This window comes from Sorex fumeus, unplaced genomic scaffold, assembly GCF_029834395.1.
Source record: "Sorex fumeus unplaced genomic scaffold, SorFum_2.1 ptg000037l, whole genome shotgun sequence".
Taxonomy (NCBI): domain Eukaryota; kingdom Metazoa; phylum Chordata; class Mammalia; order Eulipotyphla; family Soricidae; genus Sorex; species Sorex fumeus.
Window position 1 is genome coordinate 1,150,395 of NW_026606094.1, and position 22,608 is coordinate 1,173,002.

The 22,608-nt window shown below is 43.7% G+C and overlaps 1 protein-coding gene across 2 annotated transcripts in view; it reads right to left on the reverse strand.

Moving 5' to 3' along the window:
• The window catches only part of AHCYL2 (adenosylhomocysteinase like 2), a 185,303-nt gene extending 163,886 nt beyond the window's left edge, over window positions 1-21,417 (reverse strand). For both annotated transcript variants that reach the window (XM_056118080.1, XM_056118079.1), the window contains exon 1: window positions 20,954-21,417. In XM_056118080.1, coding sequence (XP_055974055.1) covers window positions 20,954-21,352 — 399 coding nt within the window. In that variant the 5' untranslated portion in view covers window positions 21,353-21,417. The remainder of the gene's footprint in view (window positions 1-20,953) is intronic.
• Between the last annotated feature and the right edge of the window lie 1,191 nt (window positions 21,418-22,608).

Consider the following 22,608-nt stretch of genomic DNA (forward strand, 5'->3'; position numbering starts at 1 on the left):
CAGAGAGGTGAGCAGTATCAGGGCCAAAAGGCCATGCATGAGAAAAAGGTAATGTATGAAGTAAAAGAAAGCTCTTCATGCATACAATGAGTGTGGGAGATGCATTATGTACATGTAATATTACATGTGACTAAACAGCTTTTCAGAGAAATGAAAATCTACTGTGGAGAGTGACACTGGATGAGAGGAGTCCAAAGGGCAGCTACACTAGAATTTTAAACCAGCAAAATGCTAGTTAGTTCTAGTTGTAAAATCTACAAAGGACTGCCCTAACAAGTGCCTACGCTCTCAACTTCCTTCCCAAGGAGACTCATTTACATTATAATAGTTGCCAGGGTTACGTTAATTCCATCACAGTTCTGTGCTAATCTGGAGTACCAGCCTGGGTGGTTTACTCATAAACAATCAGATACCTCAATTGAAGTTAACTCAAAACCCAGGCTACTCAAAAGTTCATGGCCTACAAAAGAATAGTTTTTTTGTAACAAAAATTGTGAAAGGTAGGGGGACTTTTTTTTCCAGGGGAACCTGTTAATTTCTATACTCTAGTATACTCAAGATCTTACTGATATCACAAGAACTCTCAAAAACTTGGTATTTTTTACTGCCTTAGCAAGAGATTCCTGTCGATTCCTGTAGATAAATAACAAATTTCATAAAAGATGATTCATCAAAGAAATATCCCTTTAGTTAAAGTTTTTGTTCCCTTGCTTTAATAAAAAAGGAGGGGCATAGTTCAAAATGTTGAGTACGCGATTTACATATGGCGGCTGGATCCCTGAAGAGATACTGCAAGATACTACCCAGAGTTGCCCCAGAACCCTGTCAGGCATCGCCCTAAAACAAAACAAAATGCCCAGTATTTAAAAATGTTTCCCAATTCGGATGACAGGGACCCATGTAATACAGGGCTCAGGGAGCCTAGGATAATCCAAAGGGTAGTAGTACCTGTGGGAGCAGTTTGAGGGAGGCACTGGGAGATTATTTTTTTCCCTGAGAAGGAGATGGTAGGCAAAATAAACATGGGAACCTCTGATATAATGGACACTGCAAGACTCTCATCTAAGTATACTACTCTAACAACAAACTGTGGGTTATACAAGCAGTACCTAAATCATACATTAACAATGAGGCTACCATATTCTCTATTAAAGCAACAATCAAACAGAACAAATAGAGGGAAAAGTGAAAAGGAAGTAAAGGACAAAAAGGAAAAAAGAAAAACAAACAAAAATGAACCATAAATATAGTTGGAAATTTAAAAAAAAATCCAATAATTATGGGAAGTTATATTCCCAAAGGTAACACTAATGGTTGACACAAGAGTAGTGGTCTATAGTACCCGCCAACTCAGTCAAAAGATGCTTTAAAAAGCATCTCCTTGGAAAAACAAGCTCTCACATTTTTATTTTTTATTAGGTTTATTTTTTTTAATCTCTTCAATTTAAGCAACTTATAATTTAATATGTTCATATGTTTTCTTATCAATTACAATGAGTTTTACTTACATATATTTGTTACCTACACAAACGCTATTTTGTTACATATCTGTCTACTTGCTTTTGTTCTGCATTGTTTTTTTTGTTTTTTTTTTTTATAATTTATTTATTTATTGGATCACTGTGGGAAAAGTTACAGAGCTTTCGGGTTTAGGTCTCAGTCATGTAGATACCAAACATATTTCCCTTTACCAATACTCATTTTTAACCCCGAACCCCAATAGACCCCCACCTCCCACCCCTCCCAATTCTTGTGAGGCAGATGAGTTCTAGTTAATACTCTAACTACTTTGACTAGATAGATTATTTCGATAGAAGATGCACAATTATTGTTTAGAGTTTACGACCCACCCCCCACAATCAGACATGCTGAAACAGCGTTGTGAAATGATTTGCTTTCTATAACTTGGTTTAGGAATAAAATGATGGTTTTGAATTTCTGCTATTTTACTTATTGACCCTGGAAGAATTTCTATTAAAAGTTAGCTAGTTAAGAGATTGGTTTGTGTGCCCTGGAGTCGTGGCCGTGCCGGAGAGCCGCTCGTGGGGGGCAGCTGGCGACCTCGGTGGGGCGTGGGGGACGGCCCACAAAGCCCCCCTTCCCATGAGGTCCCTGCCTCTGCATTGTTTTTTAAGATCCGCTATGACCTGCCATATGCTATCTAGTCCAAGCTTCAAACAACTTTACATTTTGTTATAAATGTGAATTTTACATGCCATTGGGGAAAGAGTATGGACAATACTGTTTTCCATACGCACAAAAATCAATTCTGTGGGTGCTCAGGGGGACCATATGGGATTCCGGGGACTAAACCCAAGTCAGTAAGCATGCAAGGCAAACACCCTACCCACTGTACTATCTCTATGGCCTCTCTCTCAGATTTTCTACACAAAAGAACTTCTAGGTAGGATCAGACATGGGCTAAGTGCATACTTTGCATGCAGGAAGTCCAGATTCAATCCCAGGAAGTCCAGATTCAATCCATGGTCCCCTCTTTTTAAATTTTTTTTTGAGAGGGTAGGGAGACATCACACCCAGCTGTGCTCAGAGCTTACTCCTAGCTCTGTGCTCAGGGATCATTCCTGGTAAGGCTCTGGGGGCCATATAGAGCACAGGGGATTAAACCCAAGTCAAATATATACAACGTAAGTGCCTTACCTACTCCTGTATCCTCCAACCCCCATTTAATAATTTTAAAAGTTATTTCTTGATACCCTTCTTACTCTAACTACAACTCTCACGAAAACATCTTCATTATAGCACAGCGGGTAGGGCTTTCGCCTTACAAGCGGCCAACATGGTCGACCCGAGTTTGATTCCTCCGCCCCTCTCGGAGAGCCCGGCAAGCTACCGAGAGTATTCGATATGCCAGACACAGTAACAACAAAGTCTCCAATGGAGACGTTACTGGGCCCGCTCGAGCAAATCGACGATCAACGGGAGGGCCTTTACCTTTACCTTCAAATCCAATATAAAAAGTTTCAATTGTTCTATAATATTTTAACCAAGAGCTCATTTTATAACGCTGTCAAGTAAGTATTTGAAGTATTAGAGAACAAGACCACATGTTAGGGACCAGAAAGAGAGTGCAGCAGGTAGGGCACTTGCTTTGCATACAGCTGACCCAGGTTCAATCCTTGGCACTCCATCTGGTCCCCCAAGCACACCAAGCAGTGATCCCTGAGCAAAGAGCCAGGAGTAAACCCTAAGCACTGGTGGGTGTGACCAAAAAACCAAATAAGAGCACTAAGGTTGAATATTTTATCCTGTGCTTGATTTCACTAAATCACAGAATTTGAGATTGGAGAAAGAATATAGGAGCTAGGGTGCTTGCTTCACAGGTGACCAACCTGGGTTCTATCCCAGCATCCCATACTGTCCCCTGAGCCCTGCTAGGAGTGATCCTTGAGTGCAGATCTAGGAGTAAGCATCACCAGGTATGACCAAAAAAATAAGCTAAATAAATCGTAAAACCTAAAGCTGGAAAGATCTTTCATACTTTTGAAATTTGACGAAACTATAAAAAAAACTATAAAAATCTGAAGTATATTTTAAGCATGTGAATTCTAATATGCTCAAAATATTTATTATAATCTTATGGCTCTAGAATTGTATTTACAGATACAGAAACTGATATATTTTCATGATAAAATACAGCACATGTTTGCATTTACAAGTTGTCTGCACTGAAGCCTTAAGCAAGCATTAGAGTGCTTAACAGCATTTAACAAACACTAATTAAATTCCATATTATTTGGTCTTTCCATAAGCAAACTATAATTTTATACCACAGTGCTATTGTAAGATCTAATTCATATTTATAAATGCTCTAAAGAGAGTATTCTTTAAAACTCTGTTAAGTTTTGGCAAGTTCTCAACCTTCATGGGGTGCCCTTAATTTTCTTCCAAAGATTAGGACAAGGGCTTCAGGACTCTTAATTTTCAGAGCCAAATTACCCATCACCTTTGCTTCTTTCTAAACAGCCCTCCTGCAGGGTTTTTTAGTCTTCAAGTTAAGGCACACCACTTCCACAATCTCTGCTATGTACATAAGGAGCAATCTTTGTAGAAGAGTAAATAAAACTATAAAATAAAGAGTAAATAAAGAGTAAATAAAACTATATACATTGTAATGTAGGTTTTAAAACAAAGGAGTCATAACTGGTTTAACCTGATGCTCCAGAATAAAACCAGTGTTTTGTTTTTGTTTTTCCAATAGAGGCCACTCCCAGAGATTGTCTGTGGTGGTGCAAGGCCCTTCCCCATTGAGCTTAGCTGAACAGTGCTGGGGTGTGTGGGGGGGAGGGGGGGAGGGGGAGGATCGATCCAATGCAGCCCAGGGATCAAACTCAGGATGTGCCATCTGACAGGGAATTTAAGCAAAAATGGAATACAAAAAGGGCATCGGGGGCCTTGGGGGAGGAAGGTGGGTACACTGGTTATGGGTGTGATCTTGAAGTTATATACACAGGAAACCATTAACAATATTGTAAATCACAGCACCTGAATTTTAAAAAAGTTTTAAAATAAATATATAAGGTGAAAAAAAACAAAGTTTCCTAGTGTATGATGCAAAAGAGGTAAGGGGAAAGAAATATTATTAATGACTCATGACTAAAGTTCAGTTCTATAATCATAAATATGTATTAAACACCCATTATGAGCTGGCATTAAATTGTGAAATACCAAAAGTCAGTCAATTGCCTATATAAAAGCTGTCAGTTGACCAAATAGAAGCAATTAAGAGTACCAAAAGGTAAGAAGATAAAAAATTCTCAATTATTTCTGATATACCTTAGAGATCTTTTATAAAGTTTAAACCACTATAACTCAGAAGACACAGTGATGGGAAAACTGTTGGATTACTTGTACAATTAATGAGTTCTAACTGGAAAGAATTATATTTGAATATCATCACAATAAAACTATGTGAACGATCATTACTGATTGGGTACACTACTTGTTATTCAAAAAAAGGCCATTGGTATACTGAATTATTGTTATTATTATTATTATTATGGATTTGGTAAATTTCCCCCAGATTACTTCACTTAACTCATACGCTCTTGTTATCCTATAGGATATCACATTCTTCCCCCTCACTTCCCCTTTGGGTTTCTGGGCCACACCCACAATGCTCAGGGTTTACACCTGTGGCTCTGCACTTGGTATCACTCCTGGCAGTACTTGGGGACTACAAAGAACGTTGGGATCTCTCCAGTTCCAGGCGTCATATTTGTGATGACTTTCCATTCTTTTTTTTCTTAACTGAATCACCATGAAATATATAGTTACAAATGTTCATGGGGGGGCCTGGAGCTATAGTACAGTGAGTAAGGTATGAACCTTGCATGTGGCAGACTCGAGTTTAAACCCAGTGTCCCTCATGGTTCCCCCAAGTACCACCAGGAGTCATTCCTGAGTGCAGAGTCAGGAGTAACCCCTGAGCATACTGGGTACGACCCAAATAGCAAAAAAAAAAAAAAAAAAGTTCATGATTGGGTTTCAGTCATACAATATTCCAACACCTTACCTTCACCAGTATACATTTCCCACCACCGTTATCCCCAATTTTTCTCCTGCCATCCACCCCACCCCCACCCCCAGCCTGCCTCTATGGAAGGTACTTTTATTCTTTCTTTCTCTTACTCTCGGCTTTCCATTCTTGATCAAAAGTAGGTCAGGGGCTGGAACAACAGTACAGTGAAAAGAGCGCCTGCCTTGCACACAGCTACCTGCATTCGATCCCCTGCATTCCATGTGGTCTGCCAAGCACTGTCAGGAGTGATTCCAGAATGCAGAGCCAGAAGTAACCCCTTGAGCATCACAGAGTCTGCCCACCCCCACCCCCACCCCCCAAAAAAAGTATGATTAACTATTTCTTTGGGTTTTCATTTTTTCAGAAAGTTTCTTGTCTCATATAGAATTCACATTAAATAACTCTGCATACTTTTCTCCTGCATGTTTTTGTGATTTTTTTCTTCGGGGGGATGGAGGAGAGTACACACCCACCTGTACTCAGGGCTTACTTTTGGCTCTGAGTTTAAGGATCATTCCTGGCTGTGCTTATGGGACCATATGGGGTACTAGGGATCAAACCCGGGTCAGCTAAGAGAAAGGCAAGCACCAGGCCTATTGTACCATCTGTCCAGCCCTCCTACATGCTTTTCGCCTCAGAGACTATATGTCAAAAAATACTGGGACAATTGACAAAAGTCAGTAAAAAGTAAGAATTCTTATCAAAGTCAGCCTTCCAGATTCCTATTTGTTGCTGTCTAGTGGAGCAAGAAAATGAAACTTCTTTCCCCTCCTTTTCCCAATTCAGATTCACAGGAGAAAAAAAATATTTTGAGAATTCATTTTTGAATTGTGACTCTTGTGAATTTGATCTGCAATACCCATTGACTGACTACTAGTATTTAATCAATCCTGAAAGAGTCATTGTGTTCCTGTACCTCTGTCTGCCCCTTGCCGTATGGTTCTTTAAGCTATAAAGACAATAAAATTCTTTACTTTCTTAGGCTGCCTTAAGGAGTAAGTCTGGATCCTGGGGATGATGAAGGAAGAAGGTCCTCTATCTTCTGCATCATCTTTGGAGTTGTCTCTTGTATCCATAGTTAAGCTATAAAAAGGTTTATTTCAAAGTTACAGTGAAAGAGGTATAATATTCAAGAGTTGGAATGTTTATGTCTAAGAAAATCAGGGTTAGTTCCTCTCAGTTCTTCTATATGAGTTCCAGACAGATATAAGAAACTCCTTTATCTTTTAAGCTATGAATAACTCAGCAACAGATAATTTAGTAATAAAACTTAAACACATCTTTTCTCCTTGCCTAATCCCTAAAGAATCTAGAAACTCATAGTGTTCTCATTTTCATGGCAACATTGTTGTTTTAATAAATTCAATGATATAATTAGAAACATTATGTTTCCAAGGCTGTGACTGGAAAATTGTATTTAAGATTATAAATCAGATAGGAGGGGCTGGAGACACAGCTCAGGGAATAACACACAAGCCTTGCAGTTGACCCTGATTCAATCCCTGGTACCATGTGGTTCTCTGAGCATTACCTAGTGCAGCCCTGGAGGCCCCTAACCTGCTGGATTCAGCCCTGAGTAATCTTCCAGCACCACATAGTCTGAAGAGCACTACGTCCTTGGGCCCTCAAACTGAACTGCCGGCCGAATGGCTGAGAATTGTAGGGAAGGGCACCAGGTCTCCTGAACATCCTTGGGAAGGCCCAGAAATAAATAGGTACTAAAATGAAATTCGTGGCAAGTTCTGGGCTTCATTTTCAAACTAAAGGGAATTTTTTAAAGTCTAATCTGATAGTTAAATGTAAAAATTCAGCAATACAAATTTAAAAAGAGACTTCTGTGGTCAACTACTACTGAGTGTACTTAGGCAAATAAAGGCCAAATGTAATGAGACCAGACTTACTTTGTAAGTAAGAATAAATGTAATGAGGGCCAGAGTGATAGGTAAGAGGATAAGGTGCTTGTTTGCATTATATGCAGCTGAGCTGGGTTTGATCACCAGCACCCCAAATGATCCCCAGAGCCCACTAAAAGTGATCCCTGAGTGCCAAGCCAGGAGTAAGCCCTGAGCACAGTCAGGTATAGTCCAGAAACAAACCAGAACAAAAGGAATAAACTTATCAGGTCAAGAAGATAGGACAAAGAGGTGGGACATCTGCTTCGCATAAAGAAGACCCAGTTCAATTTCTGGCACCACATAGTCCCCTGAACAATGTCAGGAACAACATTGTACCAAGTACCAAGTCAGAAGCAATCCCTGAGGACCATGGTGTATGGCCCAAAAATGAAACAGAATAAAAAAGAGACTTTTTTGGGGTTTATTCTAATCAACAGAGCAGGCTGACCCTAGAGAAATGTTCATTTTCACTAGAAATCTACAGAGTAGTTCTGTGGGTTCTCAATTCTAATCTGGCAACAGTCTCCAAATTAACACTTTTGGCTCTGAGTTTAAGGATCTCCCACCCTTCTGACTTAAAAATTAAAAATGTTCTTTTCCCAAAGCCCTACAAGCTGAAATTGGAATTTTGAAAGGGGCAGGTAAAGGAAGACTCCCTTATCCCCTAAAGTAGGATTTGTGGGGCCAGAGAGAATACAGCAAGTAGGGTGCTTGCCTTGCACAGGTCGAGCCTGGCTCAATCTCCAGCACTCCATATGGTCCCCTGAGCTGACCAGGAGTGATTCCTGAGAGCAGAGTCAAAAGTATATCCTAAGCATCTCAGGGTGTCCCACCCACCCCACCACCACCACCAAAATAAGACCCATCAAGAAGGATTTGTCTTGTTTGGAGGCCACACATGATAGTGCTCAGGGCTTACTACAGGCTCTGGACTCAAGAAACCACTCCTGACTGTGTTCAGGAGACCACAAAGGATAAGCTGAATAGAAGGAAGTATGCTACCTGCTGTACAATCACTAAACAGATCATTTATTCAAAACCTTGTTCTCTGCCAAATGCTAACAATATAACAATATAAAAAGATCAGAACAAGAAAGACATGGTCTTAGCATTGCTGGATGTGGCCCCAAAACAAACAAATCACATGGGGAAAGGAGTGGAGCAATAGCAGTGGATAAGGCCTTGTATGAAACTGATCTGGGTACAATCTCCAGCACCACATATGGTCCCCAGAGGGCCCACCACGATTGATCCCTGACCACATTGCCAGGAATAATCCCAGTGTATAGCCAGGTGTGGACTCAAAAACAAAACAACAAAGAAAAAACCAGCATCAGGAAAAACAAAGATTTCACTTTTCTTGATCATACTCTTAATACCTAGAGACTTAAATATGGCCAACTAATCTATACTTTCAATTTAGATTACTGATTAAGACAAACTAACTATGTGGAAACTTACAGCATATCATGAGAGTTGCTCAATTTTGTCCAATTCTACAAGAGACAAAAAGATTGTTAATTTTATTTATAACTAAGAGAAATATGTCAATCAGGTTATAATCATTAATACATGATAACCAATCCAGTACAATATAATTCATAATTAAGACATTAGTAATGACTCATTTTGGAAAAATTTGCCTACTATCTGTTAAGCTTACTTAATGGTGATAAACTACTTTCCCTTTAAAATCAGAACAAGGCAGAGATGTTAGCTCTCACTATTTCTATTCAACACTGTAGTGGAAGTTCTAAGCAGTGTAATATCTTTCTTGATGTATACTTTCTTTACTGTCTTTTGTAGATGACTTGATCCCATATGTAAAAAATTCTAAAGAATCTCTAAAAAAACTATTAGAGTAATAAACAAGTTTAGCAAAGCTGTAAGATCGGCACACAACTATCATTTCCAATCTCAGTTGTGTGGTGTGTGTGTGTGTGTGTGTGTGTGTTACCATCCTCTAGTATGTAGGCTTATCAGACAAGCAGTACTTAATATCAGAAGTATCAGAGCCACTGCGAAGATAGCTCCTAAGGGCTGGAGTATATGCTTTGCATGGACCAGGTCCCAATTATGATTCCCAGAGCCATATGACCTCTCAGGTGCCACTGTGACCCTTGTGGCCCCTAGAACCATGGAATACTCAGGCTAGAGCCAAGAACAGGGGACCCTGGGCCTTTGAGCACAACTGGTAAGGTTCACAAATAAATCTATATACGTATGTGTGTGTACATACACACATATAAAATTACGTAAGTGTATACATATATATATATATATATACACACACACACACACACACACATATATTTGGGGGTCACCTGATATTGCTGAGGCTACTTCCAGCTCTATATCAAGCAGAGCTAGAGATCATCAAACCAGGTTTGGCTACATGAAAATCAAGCACCTCAACTCCTTTATATTGCTCTGGTCCCTAAATAAACAATTCCAAAAACAGAGTAAATAATTCCAAAAACAGGTTTTTATTTAGAAGTCCTGGCAATGTTTTGTGACCAGAAATATGCCATACGAACTTATAAACTCTGTTTATATCCTTTATCTTACGGTAAAAGCTCAGAAATGGAGGCTGATTTCCTCCTGAGCATCACCAGAAGTACTCCCCGAGCACAGAGCCAGGAGTAAGTGGTGACTATTGCCAGATTTGGCCCAAATCCATTCTCCACCAAAATTCAGAAAACAAGAAAAAAACACTTAGCAAGCAATTTGTTAAGGCCAGAGTGATAGAATAGCGGGTAGGGTGCTTGCCTTGCACACAGTCAACATGGTTTTGATCCCTGGCACCCCAAAGGATCCCCCAAATATTGCTTCCTCCAAGAATAATCCCTGAATAAGCCAGGAGTAAGCTCTGAGCACAGCTGTGTGATTCCAAAACCAAAAATAAAAAGAAAGCAATTTGTGAACCAAAGAAATAACACAGTAGACAATACAGTGTACTTGCCTTTCCGTGCAGCAGATCCCAGTTTGATTCCCAGCACTGCATATGGTCACACAAGCACCTCCAGATATGGAGCCAAGAACAGCCCCGAACACATCAGATATGGCCCCAAATCTAAGCCCCTCCCCACCCCACAAAATAAAAGGGGCAATTTTGGAATCCCTGGTAAAGTTCAATAACCTTGAGGCCTAAGCAATTGTACAGTGGGTAAGGCATTCACCTTGCACATGGGCGACCCGGGTTCAATCCCTGGCATCCCATATGGTTCCCCCGAGCACCACCAGGAGTAATTCCTGAGGGCAGAGCCAGGAGTAACACGAGTGTAGCTGGGTGTGACCCAAAAAGAAAAAAAAATCATATACCTTAAGTAATTTTATAGGGCTGGAGCGATAGCACAGCGGGTAGGGTGTCTGCCTTGCACGTGGCCGACCCAGCAGACCCGAGTTCGATTTCTCCACCCCTCTTGGAGAGCCCGGCAAGCTACCAAGAGTATCTCGCCTGCACGGCAAAGCCTGGCAAGCTACCTGTGACATACACGATATGCCAAACACAGTAACAACAAGTCTCACAATGGAGACGTTACTGGGCCTGCTTGAGCAAATCGATGAACAACCGGAGGACAGTGCTACAGTGTTAAGTAATTTTATAATAGCGATATACTCTAGAGAAACTACCACAGGGTATATAAGTAAATTACTAAAAACATTCATTCCAGGGGCTGGAAGATAGTACAGTGACCAGGCAGGGCATTTGCCTTATACACAGCAAACCTGGGTTCAATTCCTAGCACTTCGTATGATGCCCTGGTTAAGCCAGGAGTGATCCCTGAGCTCAGAGACTAGGGTAAGACCTTAGTAATATCAGGTGTTGCCCCAAAACAAAAAACAAACAAAAATAACAATAAAATGTCATCCAGGGTCAGAAAGACAGAATAAGGGTTAAGTAAGGCATTTGCTTAGCATGCACTATAGCTGCCGCAACCCTGGTTTGAATCCCAGCATGGCATATGGTCCACTGAGCACCACCAAGACTAATCCTTGAATACAAAGCAGGTTTAGCCCCATATAAAGCAGGATATGGCTTCCAAACGACAACAACAAAAAAGTTCACTCCACTAAAAATAAGTAATAATTAGAGCCATGCCCACAGAAGACAAGAGGAACAGACCTCAATAGCAAAAGTTTCTTATATAAAACAAAATAAACAATTTCATGCAACTCGTATGAGTTTACATACCTAAGTAAACTATATACCGTTATACATACATACATACATAATGCTACTGGTAATACTGGAAGACTTCTGATCAAGCCATGCACCTACATATTTGGAGGTGGGTAACTAATAGCCTATGGTGTTGGCAAAATCAGGAAGGGGGCCTGGAGCTCCTGATGCTGCTTAGATAAGGAAGTTAGAGACTCTGCAGAGGGAAGGGAGGAGAGCAGCGAAGGACTTCAGGCAGAGGAAGGAAAATTCCCCTCAACAGTGTGACTGGGCTGTGAACTCAGGTAATTTGGGCAGACATCCTCCTAGTTAGAACCTCTATTCCAGCCCATATGAGAGGGATCACCCCAACAGTGTTGGTCTGCAATAAAATGGAAAAGTGTCAATACTTTGGGGACATGCAGTTCTCTGGGTTACTGGCAGATTCTACCACGGAGAAGAGAAAGATTTACACGGCTGCTAAGACAGAGATCTGTGGCTACACAGATCCTAGAGATTTTAGTAGACACAGCTTGGCCAGGGAAGCAGCCTTCTGCGATGCCATCACTACTCAGTATCTATAACCATCAGCACTGTAGGCTAAGGGACCTCAAGAGATACACTGACAGCAAATAATAATTGCTTATTGTTTCTGTTTTAGGACCACACCTGGCTCAGGACTTACCTCTGGCTCTGAGTTCACAGATCACTCCTGGGAGTGCTCGGGGGACCATGTGCAGTAACAGGGATTGAACTGAGGTCAGTCACAATACAAATGCCCTAATCCCTATCATATTCCCCTGGTCCCAATCACGGTCACAGTCACGGTCCTCCCGTTATTCATGGATTTGCTCGAGCAGGCCCAGTAACATCTCCATCATGAGACTTGTTGTTACCGTGTTTGGCATATCGAATACGTCACGAGTAGCTTGCCATGCTTTGCCGTGCGGGCGAGATACTCTCGGTAGCTTGCCAGGCTCTCTGAGGGGCGGAGGAATCGAACTCGGGTTGGCTATATTGGCCACTTGCAAGGCAAACGCCTTACCCACTGTGCTATCGCTCCAACCCCTGGTCCCAATAGCAAATAATAATTGTAGGGGACCTCAACACACCACTTACAGTGATAAACAGATCACCCAGCCAAAATACTAGCAAGGAAATAGTATCATTAAATTAAATAACTGATTAGATGGACTAAATAGATATATTCAGAAATTCCATCCACAAATAAGCAAATACATATCTTCATAAGTGCACATGAAATTGTCTCAGAGAATAAGTAGAACATGTCAGAAAATAATGATTTAATAAATCTGTGGATTTAAAATACACGTGACAATAAAATTCAAATTAATCACTTTTTTCCAATCATGATGGCTTGAAGCTAGAAGCCAACAATGAAAAGAAAATGGGCAAAAAGGGAAAAGAGAGAGAGAGGAGAAAAGTGCCTGCCACAGAAGCAGGTGGGCAAAGGGGGGTTGGGGACGCTATTGTTTTGGTGGTGTTGTTTTCTTTTTTGGGGGGGAGGATAGGAAAAGGGATGCTTTCGGTGGTGAGATGACACAGGAACTTCGGTGGTGGTTATGGTGAGCAGATTAACTCCTATGTACCACACAGAGGTTAAGCTACACTGCTGAAATTCTATACTGCTTCAAAATAATGCTCTATCAGATAGTACAAGAGTTAAGGCACTTGTCTTGCACATGCCAACTAAGGTTCAATCCCCAATACTACATATAGTCTTTGAGGACGACCATATTTTCCATTTTTGGAAATAAGCTACAGAAAATTTTGTAAAATCTTATTCTAAAATTGGGCAGTGAATACAATTTTCTCAGTACTCGTCCATATGCTTGAAACAAATTTAAGTACGGGTTTGGTCAAATGAACATATACATGTACCTGGTAAAGGGGGGGAAAAAACTGGAGTGTGCTCGGAGGCTGTTCCTGGCTTAGTGCTCAGGGAGAAGCAATAAGCCAGGTATGTTCAGGGAACCGTGTGGTGCTAGGGATAGGAATCAGGCTTCCAACATGCAAAACAAGCACTCCAGACTTTTTAATTTCTGGCCCAGACCAAGAGAAAATTTTAATCTCTTTGGAAAGTATTTCATTAATATCTCGCTAGTGTCTAACTTCCTTTAATGTGATAGAAGAAACTGGCGGGAATGTAGACAGAAACATGCTATAAAGCCGAGTCTCCCTTTCTTACAAGATCATGCCTCAGGCACTAATAAGTCAACCCAAACAACCAATATGTCATCACCCACCCACATCAATGTAGATCAAAAATCTTTTATCTTACAACAAAATTATTCCCCTGAGTCATTCTTACGTTTCATCACAGGTCTCTATGCAGAAGCCCATCATGAGGCTGGAGAGTACAGAAGGTAGGGGGTTTGCCCTGCACACACCCAACCTGCGTTCAATCCCAGCGCTCAATACCCGAACCTCACCAGGACCGATCCCTGAGCACAGAGCCAAGAATAAGCCCTGAGCACTGCCAGCAGTGGCCCAAACACCAAAAAATAAAATCAAATTATTAGCATCAGCAAGAAAGGCAGTACAAAGATTTAGGCATTTGCCTTGAATGTGATCAATTCTGAATCAATTCCTGTTCGACCCCAAGCACCAAAAGGATGATCTCCAAGAACAGAGCTGGGAGAAGCTGACAGGTGTGTGTGTGGCCCCCCAAATAAATTATTAATTAAATATGAGTATCTTTCAACTTCAAAATTCTATTTTTAGGGACCAAAAGAAGAGTATAGCAGGTAGGATGGATACCCAGCATATAGCTACCCAAGTTTGATCTTATTCATTATTACATATGGTCTCCTGGTTACCTCCACAAGTGACTCCTGAGCACAGAGCCACGAGTAAGCCTTAAGCACTGCCAGGTGTGGCCCAAACCCCTCCTCCACAAAAAAGGGTTCTACTTTAAATTACATATCCAAAAGAAACATTAATACATGTACACAAAGAAAATGCATACACAGTTACTACAGCATTATTATATTTAAAAAAAACTTTAGTTAAATGTGCATCAACAGAAGAATGGTTGAATCAATGGTATAGATTTTGGAATTTAATTCATCAGTTAAAGTGAATAAGATAGGGCTGGGAGGTAGTTCAGTGGAAGAGCTCCTGCCTTGCAAGTGTGATGGAGCAGGATAGCATTCTTAGCATAGGAAGAGAGAGGGAATATATTAGTTCAGGATGTGGCTCAGTGGCAGGGCACATTATTCATGTATAAGGCCCTAGATTCAATCCTGACACTGAAAAAAAAATGACATAAATACGTACTAGTATGAAAGAGCTCTAAAATGTGCTGTTAATTTATTTTCAAGGCATATATAGCATAGTTTCATTTGTATATAAGCGATTATAAAGCTACAAATTTATGTATAAATAATTTTTTAAAAATCAGATAAGAGATCCAGAGATAGTTCAAAGGACTGGAGCACACACTTTCCTGGATTCTCTGGATTCTCTGGATTCCATCCTTGGAACTGTATGGTCTCCAAAGTACCACTGCATATGACTCTTGACCCATAATTTTCAGAAATGTTTTTAAGGGAATAATACAATTTTGAAAAGTCACTTTGGGGCCAGAGCTATAATATAGCAGGAAAGGAACTTGTCTTGCATACAGCCAACCTGGGTTCAATCCCCAGTACCTCATACAGTCCCCTGAGTCCCACCAGGAGCAATCCCTGGCTAGAGAGCCAGGTGTAAGCCCTGAGCACTGCCAGGTGTGATCCAAATAGAAAGTCACTCTTTTGAACTATCCATTTCGTCAAATAACTGGACTCTAGGCAGGCTTCCTAAAGACATCATATAGACAATCCCAACTTCAAATTCTGAACAAACTTCTGAAACAATTTTTTTTGGAGGGCATACCTGTACTCAGAGGTGACACCTGGTTCTGCGCTCAGGAGCCTCTCCTGTCAGTTCTTGGGGGATCATAGGGAATGCCAGGGATCAAATGGGGTCATCTGCATGCAAGGCGAGTGCCTTACCCCCTCTAATGATTTTCCAACTCCCTCTCAGACAGTTCTGGGAATCTGCTTCTTTTGGGGAGGTTTGGGGGAACACCCAGAATAGCTCAGAGGCTATTCCTGCTGTGCTGGCAATACCATATGTGGTGCTGGGAATTCAAACCAGAGTAAGCTAACCCAGCAGATGCATGCGAGGCAAGTATCTTACTTCTTAAACTCTCTCTCCAGCCTCTATAACGGTTCTTAAAGTTCAATTCTTCCAGGTCCAAGGAGAAGAGAATTCACAAATTTTACTAATATAAAACAAGGCTGCTTTCTCAGAAAAAAAGTATAAATTTTCACATATATAGAACCATTAATCAAGATAAATAAATAAAGGGAAATTGCCTATACGTGAAATAAAAGCATCCCAACAAAAATATGCCAACTCAGTAAGATTCAAAGGTTCAATATGCATTTTGAGCAGAGAATGATTTCAACTAAAAAGCAACAGTTTGGTTCCAAACTCAAACAGACTAGAGTTCTGTAACTCCATCCCATTATTAAATACGTACCTTGAGACAAATTTCTTCTCTTCAACCCTAACCACCTCCAAGAACTCTTAAAAGGATTAAATAATATATAAATTCTTGCAGTCAAAGCATAGCGGGTAGGGCGTTTGCCTTGTATGCAGCAGACCCGGGTTCGATTCCTCCGCCCCTCTCGGAGAACCCGGCAAACTACCAAGAGTATCTTGCCTGCATGGCAAAGCCTGGCAAGCTATCCCTGATGTATTCAATATGCCAAAAACAGTAACAACAAGTCTCACAATTTGTTGTGAGATGTTACTGGTGCCCGCTCGAGCAAATCGATGAACAACGGGAGGAGAGAGCTACAGTGCTATAAACTCTTACTACAATGCCTGGTACACAGCAGGAGTATATGATAGTATGCTTCCCTCTCTAATTTTCAAGAACTTTAGTCAAAGATTGATTTATAAAGAAGGTGGAAATTAAAGAACAGAATAAAAATTGTTAACTCGACCAAGAGGAGTATCCTTCAGGTACTTTAAATTTGTAAACTAAAAATAAAGAGTGAATTTCTCAAATTATTGGTAATTTGCTATCGTGAAAATGCATCACTGATCTTAAAATGCTTTTTCCCTCTATGAAATATCCTTCGTCTTTACTCTTGGGATTATCTAAGACTTAAGTCACAGAAAACTATTCTGAAAGAATTCTGGGAGGTAGTCAGAACATAATGTCTAAGAAGTTAGATGCGTAAATGTGGCACAACAAAAGTAACATGGGCTTTGGAAACAAAGAAAGGTGGTTGAAAAGATGGTTACAGGGGCTGAAGACAGCATAGCTGGTAGGGTGTTTGCCTTGCACGGGCCTGACCCAGGTTTGATTCCCAGCATCCCATATGGTCTCCTGAGCACCGCCAGGGCTAATTCCTGAGTGCAAAGCCAGGAGTGACCCCTGTGCATCACTGGGTGTGATCCAAAAGGCATAAATAAATAAATAAATAATGTATTAAAAAAAGGAGAAGAAAAGATGGTTACACAGATTTTTAAGTCCTATCTCTATCATATTCTAGAGGTATAATCCTCTGAAAGGCATTTTACTTCCCGAAACCTCATTTCTTTATCTATAAAATGGAAAGGAAGCCATCCATCTCTTGCTATGTCCTTACCAGAATTTTTAAAAAACTAACAAGTCCTGGCATAAAAGACCAATTAATGGTAACTATTATTAGGGTCAATCTGCCAACTGCCTTGCTGAACATTTTGCAAAGATGTACTTTCCTCTTTGGCAAAGGAATCATAGTGCTCCCACAGTCCCATGCCTATATCCAAAATGCTCCACTTTAGTAATCTATAATTAACCAAATCAAGGGCTTTAAGAATTCAGGGCAAGAAAAGTCTAACATGGCTCAACTCATTTTTTGCTGACAGCAACAATGCCAAATCAAGGTGGATATGCTTGCCAAAAGGAAAAAAAAAAAAGTCCGCTTAAACATGATCATTACTGATACTTACGTAAGCTCGAACTAGCTGTGGTTCTTGGGCTTGGCTTGCACGTACACCGTCTTATTGAATAGTGCTGAAAGGAATTGTCTCCTGCCTCGTTTTCCCCACTATGCTATGAAACTCCGCTAGTCCCGTTTTCAAGGCTACATAAAAGAAATGCTCTATTATTGCTATTGCACTTCCTGTGGAACTTACCTTCCCATTTGCAAATTACTTCTTAAAGAAATGTCTGGTTTTGGGGTTCACTTTATATAAGCTTATGAAGAAAGCTATTAATACAAATAACCACAATGACAAGATCCAGTCTACGGAGTACCACAAGTTACAGGTCGGAGTTAAGTGCCAAAGATAAGACTGAGTAACCTGCACACCATATATTATTTCTTATTAACCATTGCACTTGGGAATTATGATTCTTTTCAAAAGTTTTCTTTCTTTTGTGTGGCTAAGCAAAGCAACTGAACTATAGAGACTGATGGCAGAGGACCGGGGATGTGCTCAGCCTAAGTACATACATGCCTTGCATGCATGAGACTTGGGTTCAATTCCCGCACCGCAAAAACAAACAGCAATAAAAGAAAACTGATGACAGATACAGGAATGAAGTAGAAGAAACCAACAAAGAAATGTGACTTCAGATAAATAAGTTTGTATAAGTTACAAAAGAAAAGCAACAGTCACCAATTACAGAGACAAAAGCAGAAATCCCTAGTATAGCTCCAGTCCCTCCCTAAACCATGATAAAGGGAGAAGGGAGTCAAGGTCAGAATGATAAATTTAAATAAGCAATCTAAGAATCAAGAAAGGCTCAACAAATCAAAACGTCACACTGCAGTCCCTTGTGAGGTGACTTTCAACTTAGGGAAAAAAGGGCAATCTTGTGCACTTATTCTAACTTAGCCAATTCGTTATGTTTCTTGTCCCCACCAAAACTTAAATGCCTTTACGTTGTGTCATACAGCTGCATACTTGCCCAGAGCTTCACCTGCTTAATTTCCAGTAGAGAAGCTGTTTTTTGGTTGCAATTAACTTTAAGGCAAGCTCAGCCCTGTCTTCCATAGCCTTAAGGCTGCTGAGTAAATCTAGAATCATGGAACCTACTTTTTGATGCTAGAAAAACAGGAAGAAGGTGGTTCAGCAACAAGAAAAATGGTTAAGAAGTACATCTAGAATTCAGAAAAACTGGTTACAGATATCCCGGCCTGTGCTTTGGTAATTTCTTTATATAGAATTTATTGTGAGTCCCTTTTAGAGGAGGTCATGATGACATGCACTTAAATCCATGATGGGAAGAAAGATAAAATAAAATCCATTCTCCATAAAAATAGTAGCCAGAATCTCTTAAACCCAAATTATATATGTGCTAAGTTAAATACTAAGGCCCTTGACAAATATCTCCAAAAAGATTAGAAAATTTGGAAATCCCACCAAAAAAGAGGAGGGAGGGTTTAAACTAGGATTCAAATCCTGGTCAGCCTGATTTAAAATCCCATGTTCTAAAAATAAAAGGAATTTGTTAAACACTTTTACTCTTAAGAGAACCCATCAAATTTAAGATTTTACACAAAAACCTCCTTAGCCAGAGGTAAGAGACTTGGTCAAAGTTATAAAGCAACTGAACGGCTCAGAAAAAATGTTTCCCATTTCCAGACTCCTCTAAGATCTACCAGCCCCAGCTCCCCAGCTGCTGTCTTCTTCCTCTAATTCCTCCCAGAGGAGTTTTACTCTGTAAATGACAAGGACACTGCCCTAAAGCATATCATTAAGCAAATTCCTTCAGTCTTGCTCAGGCCTAATTTGTTTATAATTGGGTAAATAAGATAAAGGATGATTTACTTTATACCTTCACCGTGAGGCTATTATTATACCAAAAAGTTATGCTAGGGGGGCCGGTGCCATAGTACACAGCAGGTGGAGCGTTTGCCTCGCACGTGGCTGACCGGGGTTCCATCTCCCGTAGCCCATCAAGTGCCAGGAGCAATTAATTCCTGAGTGCAGAGCCAGGAGGAACCCCTGAGCACTGCTGGGTGTAACCCCTTCCCCAACCCCACGCCACCCCCTAAAATTTAAAAAAAAAAAGTTATGTTGGATTCAAGGTTCCCATTCAGAGTCAAGGTTCCCATTCAGAGTCCTACACACAGTGGGAAAAAAAAAAAAAAAACCAAGGCCGACTGCTCATCTTTTTATGCTTTTTATGGCAGTTGTAGTAGAGCAATTACCTATCATTCGCCAACAATAAAAGGGTAGGTATAAACCACCGTGCTCTGGATTGTGCCGGGGCACTTGGAAGGCACAGTCCACATCAGTCTTTTCCCTCTTTCTGCCCCCACCTAGTTTTTTTCTCTCCCCCCCCACCCCCCCCACCCCCGCCTTCCTCCACTTCCCTTGGGCTAATTGAAGTTTAGAGAGTTCCAGAGACACACCACTGACTGCAAGAGCCAGTGCAAGGGGAAACCAGGAGGGGATCTGGTCCACCCCGTCGTCGACTCGGTCCACGATGCCCAGGCAGGCAGGCAGGCAGGCAGGCATGCAGGCAGGCAGGCGCGCCCGCCTCTGCCCCCCGCACCGCGGTCTGGCAGCAGCTGTCGGCCAGGGGGGCCGTTCCCGGGAGTGGAAGCGTCGCGGCCAGACATTTCCAGGTCACAGACAGCCGGGGAACCACCGAGCGAGAACAATCGCGCTCTCGGGCCGCGGTCCCCCCGCCACCTGGGCGCGCCGCTGCCGGGCAGAGAAGGGCGAAGCTCTGAGGCGGAGCGGCGGCGTGTTTGGGGGGTGGGGGGTGGGCGGGGGGGGTTGAGGAGAGGGAGTCCCCCCTCCCGGGCCCGGAGGGGCGCCCCGATATCCGATCGCAGGGTCCCGGCACGCCGGGCACCACACGGCCTCAGGGCTGCGGGCTGGCAAAGCGGCCGGCCGGCCGGCCCCGGACAGGGCAGGAAGAGAGTGGCCCCCCGCCCCCCGCCTGCGTCCAGCCGGCAGGCGTCCGAGCTGTCCCCGGCGTGGCCAGCACTGCTTGCCCACGCGGCTCGCTCTCCCCGCGGCGGGGGGGAGGGGGTGGGGCGGGCGATTTTCTTTTTTTTTTTTTCCGAGACCACCGAGGCGGAGGTTCAAGGGTCCCGGGGTTCGGAGCGGGAGTCCTCGGGGTGCCCGGACTCTCCCCGCCCCCCGCCCCGAGTAGTAAGCGAGCGCGCTCCCTCCATGTTCCGTGCCACCTGGCGCCGGGGCTCGCGGGCCCGAGCATCCCGGCCGAGGGGCGTGGAGGGGCCGCCGCCGCCGCCGCCGCGGCGCGCGCGCCCGCCCCCCACTCACCCCTCTCACTCTCCCCCCACCCGACTCCCCGTCCGGCGCCCGTACCTTCTTGACGGTGCGCGGCGCCTCGGTGACGGTGCCGTCGGGGCTGACCAGGGCCTCGCCGCCGTCGCGGTGCCGCTGGTGCTGGTGGTGAGGGTCGCTCCGCTTCATGGCCGACGCCTGAGGCACTTTGCCCGCGGCGGGGCTGAGCGCGGCGGCGGCGGCGGCGGCGGCGGCGGCGGGCGCCGAGCCCGGCCCGGGGGCTGGGGGCCGCTCGGCGGCGGGAGCCGGAGCCTCGGGGTCCCCGCCGCCTGCCGGGGGAGCCGGGGGAGCCATGGGGTTGACGGCCGCCGCTGCCGCGCTCAGGACCAGCGGCGATTCCACCTCGGACAGACTCAGGTCCTTCAGCTCCACCTCAGGCACCTTGGCGGCAGCCGCGGCTGACACGACCTGCACCGACATCACCGCCTCCGCGGCCACCGGCGGCTCAGGCTCCGGCTCCGGCTCGGCCCCGCCTCCCGCCTCCCTGCCCCTGCCCTCCCCCATTCCCCCACTCCTCCCCTCCATCGCCTCCGCTTCCCACCCCCTTCCTCCGCCCGCCAGCCCGCCAGCCAGCCCCGGTCGCTCCCGCTCCACCCCGCCCCGCCCCGGCCGGGCCCCCCGCTCGCGCGCGAGGCGTCACGGGACCTGTAGTGCGCTTGCTCGGTCTCGCACACCGGCGGCCGGGCCGAAGGACTTCAACTCCCAGCAGGCCCTGCGCGCCGGGGGCGGGGCCCGGGAGGCCTGCTGGGAGTTGTAGTCCGGCCGCCTTCCTCCGGCGACGAGGACTCCTTGTAAGTGAGATGGCGCTCTAGGGCCGGCGACTAACGGAAAGGAGTGAGACTAGGTGACTCCACGGAGGAGATGAGGAAGAGAAAGTGCCCGGAGGAGTTGCGGCTTCCGGGGAGGGATCGCTAGGGGGGTAGGAATGCATCCACCCTGACAGCGTGCATTTCCTCCCGGTGCGCGCACGTCTGCGGTCACGTGGGCAGGCATTTAAAGGAGCAGCGGCAGCATCACGTGAGGAGCGCCTCCGAGGCTGCATTTTTCGGTTTCCGCGTAATTGAGACCTATCTCCTTCCATACGTCTAGTGATTTTTATTTTTTTCGAGGGATGAAATAGGACCTTGTCTGCTGTGGCGGCTTCTGGTACCTTTTGGGTCTAGAGCAGCAAAGATAAATCAATGAAAACTAGGCATCACTTGATCCACATTTCAAGGCTTAAGAATTTATACTTTGAATTAATTACACGTTGAATTAAACGAAGACTCATTTGGGGTAGTACAGAGCGGTAGTACAGGGGATAGGACGCTTGCCTTGCACGTGGTCAACCGAATTCAATCCCAGGCACCCCATATGGTCCCCTGAACCCGACCAGAAGTGATCCCTGAAAACACAGACAGGAGAAAGCTCTGAGCACAGCAGAGTGTGGTAAAAAACTATCGAAGACATCTTTCGATTTGTTTATTCTAGTAGAGAAAATTCACCTGAGCACCTGGAGGCACACCCCTCTGTGCCCCTTTGGTACCACCTGGTGTCTTCCCTAAAGGCCTCCACCTGGAACCTCAGCGGTGGCCGAATATCTTCAGCACCATCACCCCTGCTTTGAACCACTGGCGGCTGCATGGACGAGAATTGCCACTGAGGCCAGGGGACCCCTGGCCTCCTGAGCATGGTCT